This window comes from Macrobrachium rosenbergii, chromosome 21 (assembly GCF_040412425.1).
Source record: "Macrobrachium rosenbergii isolate ZJJX-2024 chromosome 21, ASM4041242v1, whole genome shotgun sequence".
NCBI lineage: Eukaryota > Metazoa > Arthropoda > Malacostraca > Decapoda > Palaemonidae > Macrobrachium > Macrobrachium rosenbergii.
Window position 1 is genome coordinate 52,619,273 of NC_089761.1, and position 20,676 is coordinate 52,639,948.

At 35.3% G+C, this 20,676-nt stretch overlaps 1 protein-coding gene across 1 annotated transcript in view; it reads left to right on the plus strand.

The window, feature by feature from the left end:
* Window positions 1-20,676, plus strand: part of LOC136850191 (acetylcholine receptor subunit alpha-like 1) — a 485,313-nt gene that overhangs the window by 346,460 nt on the left and 118,177 nt on the right. The window contains exon 2 of the mRNA XM_067123831.1: window positions 5,123-5,167. Coding sequence (XP_066979932.1) covers window positions 5,123-5,167 — 45 coding nt within the window. The remainder of the gene's footprint in view (window positions 1-5,122; window positions 5,168-20,676) is intronic.

Here is a 20,676-nt window from a genome sequence, read left to right on the forward strand (position 1 = left end):
ACCCTCCCTCTAGCATCTATATTAGAAAATAATCAATTTACTGTTGAATGTGACTGCTTCCTCAGATGCATTAATCTTGAAGAGAGCTTTCTCTATATTTCTGATTTTTGCTTTCTCTCTGGTACTACATCTGGCGAGTAACGTGCCGATGAAATTCATCTTCCGAAGGGAAAAGTCAATATACGGGAATTCCGTCAATAATTATGTATTTACAAAGTAAGTCAAATATGGAAGACATGATCCGTAGAGTTATATCTTATACAATACAGACAAATTCTGGTATTGTTCAAATCAACGTTGTGGCAACGTTTCATTCGGCTTCATTTACTGTTGCAAGATGACAAAACGTTTAATTTCTCCACAAAAAGAAATGAAAATTTCAAAAGCTATACATGAGTTGGAGAGCCTTCATATAAACTCACAAAAGTAAGAAAAAAGGCGCAAGTGCTTCCTCAAAGAAATATACGTTCAGACAAACCACTCATTTTATTTCAAATCAAGCATGAAAATTTACATGTGTCAAGAAAATTCATCGATCATTGTTTTAATCCTAACAAAACTCATCGTCCTATTAAGGCTTTATTGATTATACTGCACCACAGTTGCGCTTTTGTTTTTTCCATAACTAGTAAATCAGCAATTAAATACTATTCTGTTGATTATTTAACAGATAAAAAGACATTTTTCATCTCATTTCTCTTTCTTTATCGGCCTTTCTCACACTTTTATCTTTTATTTACTAGAGCACAATCTCCGTTTTTATCAAAATTATGTTTTTATGGTGTTAGTTATTCTAATTTCCAATTAAATTCATCTTAACATCGGTAGTCTCAATATAACTAAGATTTTTTACAGGGCAGGGGCACTGACAGACAATTTGTCTGTGGTCCTGCGTTTCGAGGTGAACATGGCTCCTAGATGCTTTTTCTAACCACCTGATTGTCGATAACTTTGTTCCTAGCATTTATGCACTAGCCTTAAGAAGACGCATCGACAAAAAATGGAAAAATGATTAATATAACAGAAAAAGCATTGCGTCATAGCACCAATATTATTCAAAGATGTGACTAGGCAGCAATGAAAGAAAAGAAATATAAATCTTTCAATATAATGCTAGCATATTTACAACAACGAATACCCTGTACATTACACAGCCACGCCCCTCATTATAGAAAGGGCATGGATAGGAAAAAAACAAAATGTTGAATTTAAATACCTGTAAAGACAACACGTAGAAAGAAATCACAAACAATAAAAATGAAATATTAAATGAAGTGATAAGAAAAAATGCCAAAAAGCAAGACTAAACAATAGAAATCCCCATCTTAAAAAAACCAAACGAAGCAACGAAATTCGAAAATCCTGCAGTATACTCCAAAAATGCGAAAAGCTACCACACAGTTCCACCAACTAAATGATTTTCCCTCAAAGCTTTATTGCACTGGGAAGTTTTCCTTTATTTTTGTGGATTTTCACTGCTGTTCGAAGGTCTCCTTGAGGCACTAAAGTCTAAAATGTGTATATAATACACACACACACACATAAATACACACACATATACATATATATATATATATATATATATATATATATATATATATATATATATATATATATATATATATATATATATATATATAAATTTATAGAGAGAGAGAGAGAGAGAGAGAGAGAGAGAGAGAGAGAGAGGGAGAGAGAGAGATACACTTGTATATATGTATGAATATAGATATATAAAAATACACACTACAGGAGCCTGAAGAAAATAATATGAGGCAAAAGTACACACACTTCTTCAGATTACAGTTCAAAATGAAAGAGCTGTGGGAGTAAAAAATTACAAGTGAATACACTCACAGACTAAAAAAAGATAAGTAACTGCTAAAATAAACAAGCAAGCAATCCACAATCAAAGAAATTGCGCTTAAATGACAAGTGGTCTTAAAAAAGGTAAAAATATAATCAGATAATTTTGCATTGCTGAACAATGCTCTTTATAATCCAGCTATTCAGTTTATATAAACCCTTGCTAATCTCAAAAGTGAAATCTACCTTAAGTTTTATTAACAGGGGCTCTTGCTCAACAAGTTATAGGCCATTGTCACATACATCGTTCACCACTGAATCGAGGATGAATTCCCAATGTAGAAAATTCTACAGTATCAGACACTTCACACACCTGCAAAGGAAGCTCATCAACAGTGTTCAGTATTTCTACAATCTAGACGCCATGCACTCTACCTTGCACACATTGCTTTCTGCTCCATCCCTCTATCTACCAGCTCTTATCCTCCTCTCTTCCTTTCCCTAACACTTCCGATCTGTGGACGTTTTTAAGCATAACAAGCTTATCCACTATTTTCGCGTCATCAGAACATCTCAAAACACTTTGATAAGTCTTCTCACATTTGCAAATCATTTGATAACTTCCTCTACCTAACTACAAATTGATCCCCTTGCCAATTCCTCACATCCCATACGCTGCAGAAACTATTCACCAAAGCAGCTTCAACCTTTTTTTTTTCTTCCATTCCAGGCTACACCTACTCTTAGCCTCTATAGAGTAGCGCTAGCTCAACAATCACTTCATACATTGCAACGTGGAGTTCCAAATGCCCTCCAGGTCACTACACAACTTTTCGCATAAACCCTGCTACTTTCCTTACTACTGCAATTTTGTGACCATTTTCTAACCCAAAATAGCAACAACAATTATGTGGGTAAAACTGTCCAACGATCTAAGTATTTCACAGAAATAAAAATAAGTTTAAAGAAAATGTGTAAACACACGTACCATTAAATACTTGCTGAGGAGTCAGCAGTTTACAAAGTAAACAAGTAAAAAACGCGCCGAGGTTTCTTAGGCTCAATAGGGTTTTCTATACAACCGCTACAGCGTATAATCGAGGCCACCGAAAATAGATCTATCTTTCGGTGGTCTCTGTATAATACTGTATGAACCACGGCCCATGAAACTTTAACCACGTCCCGGTGGTGGGATGTCCTATATCGCTGCCAGCGTTAACCTTAATAAAATAAAAACTACTGAGGTTAGAGGGCTGCACTTTGGTATGTTTGAATATTGGAGGGTGGATGATCAACATACCAATTTGCAGCCATCTAGCTACAGTAGTTTTTAAGATCTGGGGACGGACAGACAAAGCCGGTACAGTAGTTTTCCTTTACAAAAACTAAAAACCAGCTCCAATGCAATTTTGTGACGTTATTCTCTTGAGCATGTTTGCATGAACATATTGGAACTTTTAATCTCTTCTTACGCCGCGCAATATTGGTGAAAATAAATCTCCTCTTTCTCGCCCATTCCCCGCGGCTCTCTCTCTCTCTCTCTCTCTCTCTCTCTCTCTCTCTCTCTCTCTCTCTCTCTCTCTCTCTCTCTCTCAGTGCAGATTAAAATAATTATCTCATTTCTTTGTTCGCTATATATATAAGTGATGTATAGATATATATGTGTGTATATATATATATATATATATATATATATATATATATATATATATATATATATATATATATATATATATTAAATAAATCCCTTTAAGTAGTAACGAAGATTAATTATTGTATCTTCAATATCCCTTCCACATTACCCATTCCTGGCAAGTATCCTGAGATGTACAGTACTTAGTTACACAAGTAATCACCGAACTTGGAAGAAAAGTTCGTAAAGAAATGCTGAAGGTCTGAAGCTATTTTAGGACAGGTGGAAGTTGGAAATGGCCAACAGTGACCAAGGGCTAAGCTAACATAAAAGTTTTACTTATAACGTTTGTAATTCCAAAGTTATTGCATGGGAAATTATTAAAGATAGTAATTAAATTATTCTCACTACGCTACTTCGTCATTCAAAGTTCATATTTTGAAGGAAAACCTGACTGAGCAACATATCATTTCGTTAACGTGATCATTCATTTACTCTCAAAAAAAGATCGACATAAAGAAGGCTGGTCGTGTTCAAAAATAATGCTATGCTTGCGACGTTCGCTTAATTCAAGAATTAGGTTACATTCTGAATGTAGCTGTTCTTCCAGCTAATACCATTTCCTTTGAAAACATCATCATGAGAGAGCAAAAATCTTTATGAATTTTTTTAAACGTTTTACTTTATAAAAATGAAGATAAGACAACGAACTTTACGAGATTGTTAAAAGCCACTTACTACAAAATACACTAGGTTACTGTAAAATTAATTCTGGAGGCTGTAACTATATATATTAAAGTTATTTCATACTTGATTTTTAACAGCGTAAAATACTTGGCGCTCAGAGCTTGTTAAACACAGTGCTGCGCTCAAAAAGCAGCTCCTCCCTCCGAAGTGAAAAGTTATTTTGTAAACTATTGAAAGCATCATCCCTTTTCCCCAACTACCCTCGTTGATGCAATCACAACTTGATCTGAATTGCCATTTCACTGATTCATGTAATTTCGGTTGGTAAATCTCCATAGTAATTGTAACAATGTATATTCACCATGAAAATATATTAGGCAATAGCGTTTATTTTCAAAACAATAAAACGTCAGAAATTAAGGATATCTTCCTGCAGCTATAAATTCACTAGACAGGATTCGCCTTCAACAACCTTCGGCGGGTAAACACAATTTGATCTGAACAGCCATTTCACTTAATTACTGATATTTCGGAGGGCTAATCTTTCCTAATAAAAAATATAATATACAGGCAATAACGATTATTTACACAATGTAAACACAGGTTTTCATGTCAATTTTATGAACGTCAATGTTCGGTAAGAACCGGCAGCAATTTCCTTTATTTCATTTAACACTGATTCTGTTTTACACCATTAGCACATCAACCAGTAGGCATCCAACAACTAGAGATTTGCAAAAATAAAGTTTAATAGTGCGCCAAAAAGCAATTGAAATTAACAGTACTGTCAATAAACATGTTTGCTGACGTATGTAAACCATTGCTATAAAACTGCGACACTAACTATGTGTACTTGTGTGTTTGTGTGAGAGAGAGAGAGAGAGAGAGAGAGAGAGAGAGAGAGAGAGAGAGAGAGAGAATCAGTACAAATTCATTTTGAAACAGGAAACCGTAATTTATAAGTAAACTAATCACGCTTTCTTCTTTTTCTTTCAGAATCTCAAAAATCAAATTATGACAACGAACGTTTGGGTCGAGCAGGTGAGTATGAGTTTATCTGTGTACCATTAGCGAGATATTATTACTTTAGTGGATACAACGACTTTGAAAATACAATTAACATTGTCAAAAATTACAGGGAATATAAAGAAATACTTGAAGAGTTCATCATGTCCTAAAGTGTGTATACAATTTATAGAGCTTAAAAAATGAAGATATCAAAATGCTAAAAACAAAATTAAAAATCTAAGAATCTCTCGAATATTTTCAAATTTACAAGAATTGGTTCACCTGACAATTTTAACTTGCAATGTAAACTGTGTGCTTTGGAGCAAATTCTTGAGTAAAATATTAACATTTTAAAACGTATGTATATAATATTTTCATAAGTGGATTAACGTATTATTTAAAAAGTTACCATTAAGCACATAAATATCAAGAGCCATCAGAGACGTAAACCTCAATTGCTGATGTCCTTATCCAGATATGCATATCACACACTAAATCCAGTCACTTTTGGTGGTCATAAAAATCCCTAAAACATCTTATATAACACTGCTATCTCAAAGGGAAATTGAGCCAAACAACAGTAATCTTCTCAAACTTCGTTGGCTGAGGTAAAAATAAATCTATTCCTAATTGTATTTAGTTACATAATAGCAATCACTGCAGCACTTGCGTACCAGTCAATGGAAAGAAAATTCTAAACAATATCAACCTTCCAGCAGCTTGGGATTATAAGTTAATTAAAGGAAGGTAAAAAATTAGTATGGAGAGAGAAATTTAAAACATTACGGGGCACTAATCATACTTCCAAAGAAGGGGATTCATCTAAGCCGTCTCCATACAGGAGCTAATTACTGAATACCAGAATAAAAAACTTTAATATTTCACATAGTTATATTTAAAAAAAAACATATTACTTAACTTGGATAGCCTCATGTGAAAAACTGGACAAAGCATAAAAAAACAAAATTAGCCGTAATGCTATATGAAAATTTAGATTTAATTACATTTTCAAGTTTTCCAGGTGTATGTACAGTATGTATGTAACTATGTATGTATAGATATTTTTTCCTCACATAGACCGTGACACCTTTTTATATTAACAAATATCACACTACAGATAATTCCCCTTGGGTGTGAGTTATTACCGAGGCATAGTGAACTGAATATTAAACAATATATGTGGCTTAATATTTTTTTGTCTATATATATTTGTGTGTGTATGTATGTATGTATGTGTATATATATGTATGTATATATATATATATATATATATATATATATATATATATATATATATATATATCTGTGTGTGCGCGTGCGCAGAGTTCAAAACGCGCAAGCCTTCCCGAAAAAAAGTGGCGGTTCTGTAAGGACTGGGCAAGAAGAAGAGAAATCCAAATCTGCCCCAGCAGAAGTCATAGTCACCGCAGTTTCTATTGTGCAGTTTCTATTGGTGTTGAAAGAGACAGACTTTACTTGAAGGAATAATAGATATACCCTGGCTGTTACTGGCCTCAACTGCGACGGTTGCTGGTTCTGAAGAAGAACAAACACAAAACCACTGGGTCCTGGCGAGACAACCATGTTGTGGACAACATGATCAGTAACAACTGCTGGAACCAGTATTTTCCTCATTATGTTTACATTATATGCCGATTTCCTCAGAAGGTGTTAATCTTCTGGTTCTCATCAAGTGTTTGGCGATGAGGTTGCTAGGGAAATACACCTCATCTTGGCTGCAACCCACCAGAGTCAATCAACCACCATGGAGATAAATGTCTATTAGATCAACAATGGCAAAATGGTAATACGCCAGATATTACCGCACAAATGGTTCCATATGACCGACCCAAAGGGAAGACAGCGCGAGCCTGCATTACATCGCCCTCTACCGATGTGCCGGAGGATAAAACTTGAGGATAAATTTCGTCCTTTTCAAAAACATTGTATTACTTCTAAAAGTTAGAGGAAGAGTTCTATATTTATAACGTCAGCTGAATTTACATCGAGCAAGATCTGGCGCACAGTACGAAAACAGTACGAGTCATTGTGTTTTATTCTCTTCTAGGAAGACCTAACTAGTTTCATAACCTTTGGTATTCATAATTTTATTAAGTTATTAGCAATCTTTTGCCTAATTCTAGAGACTGCAATATCAACAAGGATAAAACTGTGCCTAAGAGCGTATACCTCAGCCAAAGACAAAAGCCAGTGAACTCTCATTTTATTATCATCGACCAAAAACAATTCGCTGTCGGGATCCGAACGAAATTTTACTGATTATCAGAATACATAACCTACAATTAGACCAATAACAAAGAATTGGTTATTAGATTTGGTTGCCAAGGTCTACGGTAATGGTTAGCAAGGCAACATGCCAGTAACAATTGAAACTACCCTGGGCTATCCACCCAAAAACAGGCCACCCCCACAAACCAGAAGTAACAATTTTATCTACACAAAATGTAATCACTTGTTACCATCCCGTCTTATTGAAGCCTAATCTATAAAAAAAAAGTGTGATTTGCTTTCACATACCTGGCATATTTCTGCACCGTGTGTGAATTTATATATATATATATATATATTTATATATATATATATATATATATATTATATATATATATATATATATATATATATATATATATATATATATATATATATATATATATATATATAAACTCATACACGATACAGATATATGCCAGAAGTGTGAAGACAAATCACGTTTTTTTTATGAATATTCTTAAGAACTCAGCAGTTTCTCTGTGTTTCTTTCAAAGCCATACCAGAAGTTTACTTAAAAGGAAATCCTGTCAAGCTTCCTGTTTATTGTTTGGATTTTGTGTTTTCATGATGACAAAAGCAAAAAAAGCTTATTTATGAATTCCCTATGGAAGGCATTGACCTGGAAATACTGTTTCTTCTTTACAGAAGTGTTACATATATCTCTGTTATATCCCTTCTACGCCTGTTCTCTGTAACACTTTATATCTCATCCCAATAATGGAACGCAGCCAACAGCTCATTCTTTAGCTAGCGCGGCCCTTATCTCCAAGTATCACTTCAGACTAAGTAAATATTTCGAGAGAGGAAACATCAGAAATCATGTTGAATTCCCCGACTCTCCAGACAACTACTTCGTTATTTTGCTTTTTTCTCTCTAAAATCAAAACATAGTCAACAAGTACATCGATATAAGTACTTCACATTGAAGACTCCGTTCCGCCAAAAGTGTATCTACGCTTCCAAATTTTATAACATACCAAACACTAAGGCGGCTAACACAGAGGGCGGTTATTATAGGGTATCAAAACGATCCTTTGATAACCAGGTATGACTGAAGTTTCGCATACCGCCTTTCATTTGTGACAGATTTCAAATGTACAATTTTGCTACTGGATCTTAAATGTATTCTGTTTAGTATACATGAAAGGTTTAATTGTAAAGTATTCCAAAAAGTATAAAAATATTATTTTAACATTACTGTTAAAATATGTTATGGAAACAAAACCGTACAATGACATTTGACAAATTACTAACCTAAAAATTCTGACATCAATAAACGAATGTGTCGGTTCTAGCTGGGATGCCAATATCGGTTTACAAATTGCTACTGTGAGAACCTGAAAAGATACCAGAGATGGAAATGTCACTGGGGCGCGTGATCTCAGTTTAAATAAACCACGTCTCTGGATTTTTGCGTACTGACTCAATGCATATCACAACTTTTCCTCCCTTCACGTTATTTTCCCAATGACCGTTTTCTTTCCTTGTTTTAGAGGTTGGAAAATTTATGTCATTTTTGTACTGTTATTTTATCCCTTGAGTCTCTCAGTCCGAGGAAATTTTTTTTTTCGGAGTAGCCACGAAATGACATGGTAATGTTTCAACAGAAAGTTTACTTTTTCTTGTGGCTAAGTAGAACGTAATTTACTTTAACCGATTTAGGATGCTTAGGATGCACCCACATTATGTATGCAGATGACGCTGTCTTGATAATCAAAACTCCACAAGATTTATACGGCATGCATAATAGAACACATCATATATATAGAAAGATCGGACTCGAGATAAATCTAAGGAAAACAAAGTAATGAAGATAGAGTATGCACTAAGGGATGAAACTAAACTAGATAGAGAAAGGATTAATGAGGGTGAGAGTCTTCCCATTTTTAAAGAACAATATTAAATAATCCCTACTGAGTTAGAATTTTGTAAACAATTAAATAAAGGTATGGCAAACAATGGACGGGCTGAATAGGATCTGGAAATCAAATAGACTAAAACTGCGTACGAAATTACGTTTAAAATTAGTCTTTATACGATCTGCAATGCTACATGGACATAAATCATGGTATGACGATGAAAGTACTCTTTAACTAAAAGAATGAGTTAACTTGAGAACAAATCTTCAAGAATGAGTCAGGTGGCTTGACAGAGTAAGAAGTTAATCACTTCATCAAATTACAGAAGTTCCATATATACTTGAAGAAATACTGAAAGGAGATTGAGCATGTCCTATACACCGCCTAAGGAAGAATAGTATGGCTTGGCTCCTGTGGGTACCAGAACATTAAGAAGACTCAGACCTAGTAGAGAGGCTGGGGATGAGTGGAGATTTGTTGAAGTTACAGCACAGGAAAGACACGAGCAGGGAATTTCAAATAGGCCCTTTGCGCAGCAAGGTGTTAGGGGCGATGATTATATAATCATGCAGTTTGATGCATTTTAGTAGCATATTTAAGGAAAACACCTGAAGAATTAACAAAAATGTTCTCCTCTTCATCTTTCCTGTGGTACGCATGTGATTTGACTATGAAAATTGTTTTTCGTCTTGAAAACCTGTTTAACCACAACATCCACTAATCTAAACTTTCGGCAAATTTTGTCTTTCTTGAATTGGAATATGTACCCTGTGAATACTTGCCACAATGTTTCACTTTTCCCATTCTCTCTCCTTACAGTTATTCACCTACATTACTTATTTACAACATCAGCCATATATTGCCTTTCCACACTACCTTACCTTATTTGAATAGTTAGCTTCAGCCTTTCTGAAATTCTCATACTGTACTAATGTATATTTTGTTTCCTGGAATATCACATTGATCATAAAGAATATTTTCTCTCATCTGCATTATGACTGAACTCTATTAAATAATATCCCGTCAGTTCCATAAGTCTACAGTAATACTAAATATCTTACAGTAATGTCTTCTAGCAAAGTATTAGATTGTGCGTCAGAATGGTTCCTGAAACAAGCGCTGTTCCTATAAGCGACAACTATAAGTAATCAATATCAACAACATCATTTACCACGAACTTATATAACATTTTATCAAAATTCTGTTCCAAAGGAAGCATCTTCATACAGTGTATTACCAATTTCTTGTAAAGAAGTCTCTGAACCTTCCATTCCTATGTCCATACAGATTACCACTAATCTTATTTGGTGTTATAAACCTCTTTCTGACCTTAACCCCTAACCAAGTTCCCCTAACCTTTAATAAGTCATACATTAGCCGTCGCATTTTCTTTTCTTTTAATCATATTTGTTTCCTTTCAACGTTGATCAATTTAGAAATCTATTTTAATGATCATTCAAGACATTATTATACCATTAGCTTTAGCATTTTTCTTTAATTGAAAAAATTGTTTTTTCCTCCATAAAATTGTACCTCTTGCTAGTGAATGGATGATAATGATAAAACCTCCATAAAATAGTACCTCTTGCTAGTGGGTGCATGTACGATAATGATAAAACAAGACCATATTATCTGCGTAACACTCCGAAAATCAAATGAATCCTTTTAACCAAGTGCAGAGGAAACATTCTACAGACCTACATTTCTGAGAATAAGTTTCTGAGTGAAAAGACCCAAAACACGTAAAGGACACAACGGGACATACAAGAACTACAGCACTCGCCCAAAACATGAGTACAATATTCTTTGTGAGTCTTTATTGTTCGCTCCCATAATTCCGAGGCATACAGGACGCGTATAAAAAGTAATGAAGTAAAAAGAGGAAAAGAAACGCATCCACGCATTTTTGGTATGAAATTATTATTAGCTGTTGTGTGCTTGTGCTTGTGCGTGTGCATCGGAGAGAGAGAGAGAGAGAGAGAGAGAGAGAGAGAGAGAGAGAGAGAGAGAGAGAGAGAGAGAGAGAGGACTTTATCTTTTCATTACTTTACACAAGTAACGCCTATGAAATATGAAAAACTAACAAAAACAATTACAGGGTATTATAATGCATGAGTCAACGCCCAAGTTTGTTGGAGTTATACTCAAAACAAAAGGAATAAACAATTCTAGAGAAACTCAGAAGTGGTATTCTGTCAGTCAAGAGAAAAATTGATCCAACATCTGGAATGGCGCGCAACAGAAATCGAATGCAAACTAAATTTGCACTAGCAATAGCGTCCCTTGCATCCTACATTCAGCTCTCCTATTTGTAGCAAAGTTATGTGTTTTTCAGGATATCATCTGAGGTGTGACTGCATGAAAGAGGAGACGATCACGTTCAGTTACACAAGAAGACGGATAGGATAGTTAGGAAGTGGGAGGGAAAAGAAAGAAGGGAATAAAAACAGAGGGAGAAAGAAAGTGACCAGCAACCTTAGAGACGATAATAAACTTTTCTACAAAAAAGTAAATGCAACAAAAGGTTATTGAAAAAATGGATCTCAAAACTGAAAGATACAAGTACACAAAGCTGCCTAAAAATTAATGTAGTCCTAGGCTGGTGGAATGGATATTTCTAAGATTTGTTCAAAATGGAAGATAGTAGACAAGCTAAGCTGAATGACAGCAAGAATGGAATGGGGTTAGTGAAGTCTGAGATAACTGTAGAAGTGATTGTTGACATAAAAAGGGAAATGAACTCGTTGAAGACTGGAAAAACGCCAGCGGATATTGTGACTACTTCTGAGTATAATGAGATGATAGTGTGGCTAATCAGAGTTGTAAAGTATGTCAGGATGAGTGGAGAGGTTCGAAAAGAATAGGAGAGAGTAATAATTATTCCAAGGGCTATAAAGGTAAAGTTGACAGATTGCAACAGAATTTTACGGGCATAATATTACTTAGTATACCAGTGAAAGTGCAAGGCTGGATTAAGAAAGTAAGACACAACAGACGGATTGGTAAGTTAGGAATAATGTGGGCTTAGAGAAGGAAGAGGTGTGTGAATCAAGTGTTTGTTGTGAAACAGCTTTGTGAAAAGTTTGAAAATAGAGCGAAAAGATATACATGCTACACAGGGAAAGAAAAAAAACTCACATTAAACAGACAGAGAGGCAGTGTGGATAGAACTGATATCTAATATAAAAGCTAAGAAGTTTAGAGTAATTAAATGTTATCATAATGGAAGCGAAACATGTTAAAATTATCAGATATGTGAATGGCTGCTTTCGTGTAAAACTGGATCTTGAAACTGGAGTATATTTGTATCCCCATGATTGTTACAAATCTTCATGGATGGAGTGATATGATAAGTAAGAGAAGGAACACATATAGGAGCAGTACTGTGGGATGAAAAAAAAATAGGTCTTGAACAAAGTGTCGAATGACTGATGTTTGCGAAAGATACAGTGAAATAATTTCCAAATATTCACATGAGGGGGAAATTAAGTGTACTGTTCTCTGAATTAATGGGCTGAGAGTTACTGGAAACCAGGAGGATGATCCAATGAATGTTAATATAAATGGTGCAAAATGGAAGGGTTTGATTTGAAACAAAAAAGGTTAAACAGTGTTTAAACAGTGTTGAAAAATGATGGGAAGAGATTTGGAGCGTCAATGGAAACCAAGTTGGGTACATATGTAAGTACATGTGAGTGCTGAATCCGAAAGAAAAGGAAAATTTTAAAGTACCGAGGTGAACTGTTTATGTCTTGTGTCATAAGAGAAACTGAAATGGCAAGAAAGCACAGGTGAAGGAATGGATCAAACTATTTTCATATGTTTTTTTAATGCAGATAAAGCTTATCATTTAGCGCTACTATAATGGAGAAGAAAAAGAACGCTTCAAAGTGCTGCAGAGAAAAAAAAATAGAGAGGAGAAGGTTTAATATATAAAAGGCATGACAGTGCATGCATCGTTAAGGAGTGACTAACGCAGTGCCTATGCATGGTCAATGAGCTGCTGATGAGCCCTCTGTACAGGTTCGTGAAGCAACAATGGGCGTTTTCTGCACGGGAGTTCATCAGCGATTCAGAAATTATAGTGTGAATAAGATACTTGACTGTTGTGTTGTTTTTCCCTGTACAGACCCCATATCATGGGAAAAAATTATCATACTAATTACAATACTACCCATAATACGGTGTTTTACATAAAAAAACAACTGTCACTGTCCCTTTCATCACGCAATTGTTGAATCGCTGATAAACCCCTAGTGAAGAAAACTTCTAGAGTATTAGCTGATTCATACACCTATATATATATATATATATATATATATATATATATATATATATATATATATATATATATATATATATATATATATATATATATATATATATATATATAGGTAAGAAAGAGACAGTTACAGCGGTTGGGATTTGGAAGTCATAGCTAAACAAGTAAAAAAATACTCCGAAGTTTTTTCGGCGCAATCGAGTTTTCTGTAGAGCGCATAATGCTGTCTGAGCCGCGGTCCATGAAACTTTCAGCCGTGGTCAGGTGGTGGCTTGTCCGATAGCGCTGCCAGACGCACGATCATGGCTAACTTTAACCTTAAATAAAATAAAACTACTAAGGCTAGAGGGCTGCAATTTGGTATGTTTGATGATTGCAGGGTGGATGATCAACATACCAATTTGCAGCCCTCTAGCCTCGGTAGTTTTTAAGATCTGAGGGCGGACAGAAAAAGTGCGGGCGGACAGACAAAGCCGGCACAACAGTTTTCTTTTCAAAAAACTAAAAACACAGGTTACCTGACTAAATGAGTAATTCTGGAGGCATTGCACTTACGTCGGTTGTACTGAAAATAATCAGTATACTTTATGCCACTGCGCTAGACAAAGAAATTGATAAAAAAAATCCTACAGTTAAACAAGCTGTTTTAAGAAAAAGGTAGAGGTTGCATAGATCAAATTCCTTTTGTCAAGATATATTATGCAGCAGTGCATGAAGTTTAATCATTCCTTTCTGATGCATTTAGTCACAAGAAGGCATCTTACTGCGTCATAAGGCCAGTATTATGGAGGGTTATGGGTCATGACGGAATTCACTTTTAAATATGAAAAGCAACTGAAATCATCCGACAACGAAGTAGATGCAAAGATAAGTTAATGTTGATGTTTTCTAGTGAATTTGCAGTGGAGTGCTACATGATAAGATTATTTCACCTTTGCTTTTCGCCCCTCTCACTGATTGTCTAATGAAAAATGAGGTCAGAGAGGGAAAACAATCTTTAGGTTGCAGTAAAATAGAAATCTAACACTTACAACATGCATATGGTGCTGCGTTCATCAGCAAAACGCCACAAGATTTACTAACCTTCTGTAACAGAATTCATCACACCTAGAGACTAGTGGACACTTAAGCACAGGAAAGACATGAGTTGCGGAATTTCACACAGACCCTCTGCATCATGAGACGTTGGATGCAAAGATGATGAGACATGTACAGTAATATATATATGTATGTATGTATGTATGTATATATAATACACACTACATACAGTAGTATATATATGTATATATACAGTATATATATATATATATATATATATATATATATATATATAATCTGTCTGCGTAATATAATAAGGTATGCCAAAATATTTACAAGGTAAATGTGAACAGTAAATGTGAGCCGAATTTTACGAAAAACATGCTTTCAATTACTGCAAACACCATATTTATTTACTAATCATTCCAATACTATAGAAATCATCTAGAACAAGTGTATTTTTTGTATCTCTATATGACAGAAACTGATGACAATTAATATTATTTTTGAAGGATATTTACTTATGCAAGTATCTCAGAACGACGGTTCGGTATACTTGGAACACATCTTAGAAAAATTTAACAATAAACCTTCCAAACATCCAATAACATTTATATAGTTTAAAACCACTAATAAAGTGCATTAACTCACGATATACTTGGTATGGAGACCGTATATAAACTCATATAACTATGCTTCTCGGTAATCACGGTCTCAGCGTTATATGCTCTGCAACTTTTATAACACTTCCAATTTTCCATTATTCTAAGCCGAAATTATATCCTGAAGTTAATCATACTGTAGTTACGATAGTGACGATAATGATTACAGCATTCATGACAAGATTTTTAATTATGATAATTATCATCATGAAGTAGCCATAAAAATCATTTTTATTAAACATAATTGGCACTGAATGCACGACGTTAAATATATTACCTGATGCTTAATAAACGGTAACTTGAACCTTCTTGTTACTGGATGAAAGTCTCAAGCCCGAACAGGAATAAACGAACACACTTATGCAGCAAAGAAACCAAACACCATATCGCGCACATTAGTTTTCCCAATACTGAAATTTTCCATGAATAATTCAAATTATGTGGGATTCCTCCATCCCTGGAGGGAAGGCCTAACATTTCCATCTACACTCTTATAACAGAAACGTCATCTCCGGCAACAAATCTAATCCTACATCGCGCTACGACGTGACAGATATTAGTCATTGCTGACATTTCATTATTCCTTCACATTTATTCGTTGAACAATGATTTATCTCAGCATTAATGAAGGGCATCTAATGTACTTATACTTGCTTGTTTGTTTATTTTAAAAAAATCACGAACCAATAAAGATGTGGAAATCTTAAAATTGCGTTGACCTTTATTTAATGTTTTTTTTTTCAAACGGTTATAAAATTAATTACCTTCCCGCGTATAATTTTACATATAATTGGAACAGGGACTTTAGAGATAATTAGGCAAATATCCTGTAAGATTACTTACAAACGAAAATTACAGATCACTTGTCCAAGCCCATGTTCCAAACGCTGTATCCTCCTGCATAGCTCCTACGCCGTATTCCCTCAGTGCCCACAAGTCGTTAACCTTGTGGGGAATGTAATTAATATTCAGGTGCACTGAAGCGCACCTAACAATCATACAAATCGTCAGTTAATGAGGCTGCGGAAAAGGAGGAAATTCTATTTTAATAATTTTATGGGACTCTTGAGTTTGTTTGCCAGTTTCGTCTGTTGCAGAGTACGGTATTAGATTCAGCGTTAGAATGCGTTTTAAAGATTCATCTGCAAGATGAAGCACGAGATCTGCCCCATACACCGACTAAATTAACTCATTCTCTACTCAGTATTACGGGGTAAGAACCCCTTCTCGCAGGACGATACCTAGGGAAGCCACCTTTACATTATGATATTCAATGTAATAGAGAAGGTTGTGTTGCAAGAGATATTCGGCCCTTCCTAAACTAATTACCCGAGAGACCAGCTCACTAACTATAACGTGGCCCTCTCTCAAATCAGTGATACCATAAACCGAAAGGTTTAAGATCTCTCACTGTTCCATAAAAAATAGAAAACAAACTAGAAATGCTACCAGACTTAAACGCTTCCACTTCCTAACCCTTTTTTTCTGAACACATTATACTATTGAGATTTTTAAGTTGTTCCTATTAACAATGGGTACTTTCCTGCCATATACACTCACATCCGGGTTAACAAAAAAAAATCATTTTTTCAAAGAACCGAGACTAATCAGGCTTACAAACGCCCACGTCCTAACTCTTTTTACTGAATGTATTATGCCACTAATATTTTAATTTTTTTCTTGTTAAACATGGGCACTTTCCAACCATAGACGCTCATGTCATGGTTAACCAAAAAAAAACTTTTATTTTTTTAAGAACAGAGACTCTTGACATGGGAATCCTAATGCCTCTTCTAGCCCAGACCAAGTGAAAAAAAAAGGGTTAATTCTCCATTGAAAATCCATATGATCCAGTTTAAGGAGAAAAGGACGAAAAAGCGCAACAACAGCGAAAATGTTCATAGCCGAAACGATTTTTTCCTAATGAAAACAATATGATTTTCGAAGGGAAACATAATAAAAGCAGCTCAGGGGCAAAACGGCAGGGAAATAATTGGAAATTTTGCCACTGCAGGGGAAAAGCCCTTTTCTGTGAGGCAACAAAACACGAGACGATTAACACAATCCTCTTAATGTAAATAGGTAAATTTTGAAAGCTCTACTATAAATATCATTATTACGGATGGTAATAACAACACAGTTTTATACATGTCTTTTTCAAAATAAATTAAACACATTTTACGCTATCAATAGAGACGATTAAACAATAAATATTTACGGGTCTAATTTTCATGTGGAATTTTGCCGGGTCCAAAATAATGGTAGCTTCACACAGGAACAGTTTTGAAGCATTTTTTCAACGGAAATATTTTTTCACTCTGCATTTAAAAGTAATGAATATTCACCCAAGTTGCTTTCATACAAACAATTTTTCATATTTCATTTATTCCATTTCTTTTTAGGAGGTCAGGAAAACTGCTATAAATTTCTATTAAAGTAAAGATCCTAGAACAACGGGTTTTGCAATATTTACAAATTTATCCTTTGGGATTTCTTCCTTAGATGAAATGAGAAAGCTTGAAGTATAATTTCGAGTAAAATTATTGATGACAAATTCATATAATTATCTAAATTATCTTGTCCTTGACATATATTAATACCATCCCTTCCTAGTTTACCCAAAAGCATGTTTCATACACTATGCGTATGGCGGGAGTGTGTTAAGCAACTAACCCCTCTCCTCATCGACAAAATTCGTGCAATGTTATCAGTTTCAAAATATTATAACGAAAGTTCAACATGTCTCTCCATAAACACATTAATTGCTCTGATGCTGAGTTTGATTCCATTGAAGCCAATCTGGTTTCATTGGAAAGGTGATAAAAATGCAGTCTCTAGAAAGATGCAACATATAGTTAATTACTTTTGATAGTGCAAAGGCTAAGCCCTTACAGGCAAAAACACGTTGGAACATACGCCACCAATGTAAAATCAGTTCAATAGCTTTACAAAAATTTGTTTCCACTGTCAGCGCAGAGACGGCTTTCGCACACAAAGGGGAAAAAAGGACACAAAGTCCTCAAAACTGTACAGGCAGAAGAATAACAACTGTATGAATATAGAATTGAATTCCTCAAACAACACTAATATAATGCAAATAAGGAAGAGCTTCCGCCTGAAACATGCCTTCCAGTGATGCAGATTATCACCCCCCCCATTGTATATATTATTAAATGTAAATGTATTTGTCTGTTTAACAGACCAGAAACGAAATGATCTCTAATGGGATTTTCCATTCACTGCAAATTTGTAATAGACATCCAACCATCCAAAGGATTGTGATGATAAATTTCACCGTTCATTTACCAAATAATGATCAACATTCCGGTAAATTGTTTGTGCTCATAAAGGGCACAGACGTTAATTTCCTACTATGGCTTAGGCTTCATGTCAAAGTTACCTAAATTGTTTTTTCCACATGTGAGTGGTGCGTACGTTTAGGATGTCTACGTGCCTTGCTCCTTGGCTATGAAATATACAAGGCGTTAAAGAAACTTGCAAACTGAACATCCATTGAAAGTTTTCTTCCCTTCAAGGAATATCTATATTAGTGGCGTTTAATTTGTTTTATGCATATCAAAAATCAGTTGACAAGTCTTACTGATGAGTAATTAGTTTTTGAGTAATGATTTTTCAGATCATTTGCATGCAAAAACACATATTTACTTTTTATTATGCTTACTTATTGTTTTTTCGCTTAATAAAATCTATTCTTAACGTCCATTCCATCAAAAATGATTTCTTCTGCCTTGTTTGAAAATCGTCTCGTGGACTAAGTTTAAGTTATGCCTATGATATCAGTAACTGACAACATAGTTTTGTAGTTTGTTTTCGCAACTGGCGTTTTCGACACAACTTCAGCTGGAAAGCTTCCTCTTTATTTTTTATGATGTTTCCTAACTGTTATGATGCACTAGGATTCATATCTTACAATGATTTCCAATTTTTATTCCGAAAGTATACTTCTTGAGCAGCATAATAACTTTTGACGCAGATTTTTAAACAAAATCCCATGACAGGCAACGCATTAGTGTGATCGCTTGGACAACCAATGTCTGAACAGAAGAAAAATATTAAAATGCATATTCTCCCTTACTGACAGATTTCAAAATGTGGCGAGTTATTGCTGAAAACGGAACTTATTTTCCCCAATGAGAGATGCAGCTAGCCTCACGGAAAAGCGTAAAAAAGACGTTGGTTGTACCTTCGTAACAAATACATAAGACTGAAACCTATGGAAAAAATTATCCCAAGTTCCTCTTTGGAAGAGTGGTAGAGCTTTCGACTGGCACGCTGTTGGCCCAGCGTTCGACTCTCCGAGCCGCCAAAGAGGAATTAGAGGAATTTATTTCTGGTGATAGAAATTAATTTCTCGTCATAATGTGATTCGGATTCCACAATAAGCTGTAGGTCCCGTTGCTAGGTAACCAGTAGGTTCTTAGCCACGTAAAAATAAGTCTAATCCTTCGGGCCAGCCCTAGGAGAGCTGTTAACCAGCTCAGTGGTCTGGTTAAACTAAGATATACTTAACTTAACTTAGTGATCTGCTACCTGGAACTACTTTAAAAATAAATTGGTATTATTCAGATATACCCATATCACGCTAAACTCTACGTAGCCGAGACCTTCTCTAAGCTCAATCTACGCGGGTATAACTGCTATTACTAGTGCGTCGGTCTTTTTTCTCAATTTGACAGACATTACCAGCCACAATCGATTTGTTGTCTTCATATACGGACAGCCATTAGCATTTGTCATAGTTAAATCACAGACCAGAAAGTATCATTTTACATCGAGTTGGATGCCTAAATGAATAATCTATATATATAAAAAGGGATGTATGTATGTGTGCGTGTTCCAGCATAACTCTGAAACGCAGTGCGCAATTTTAACCAAACTTGGTACACATATGACTTACTATCTAGAAAAGAATACAGTGGGGGTACGACATCACTAGCACCAAACGGCACCGAAGGTGGTTGGGGGCTGGTTTTGCCCGTAGACTTGGTAACTAAATAAGCTTGACGGGTTTATCCTACCTCATTTTGGTATACATATGACTTCCTCTCTGGAAAAGAATGCCGTAGGGGTAAGACATCACTGGCACCAAAGGAGATGGGTGTGTATTAGGATCTTTGGTTGTTTTATGGGCGGTACGGTAGTTTGTTTATTTGGCTAATCCTCCCCCCCTTCTCTTATTTTCACAGGAGTGTTTACGTCTGTGTTGGCGTGGCGCCAACCTTTAGTCAGGTTCGGGCAGCAGTAGCGAACGGGTTGTTCTCTCGGGGATGAGAACTTTTGGGTACCAGCAGCAGTTCGACTTTGAGGACGTTTTCTTGGGCAGCCGGTGTTTGTGTCCAGGCTGGAGCAGCGCACCAGCGGAGATGGTCGTTTGTTGGCCGCAGGTGG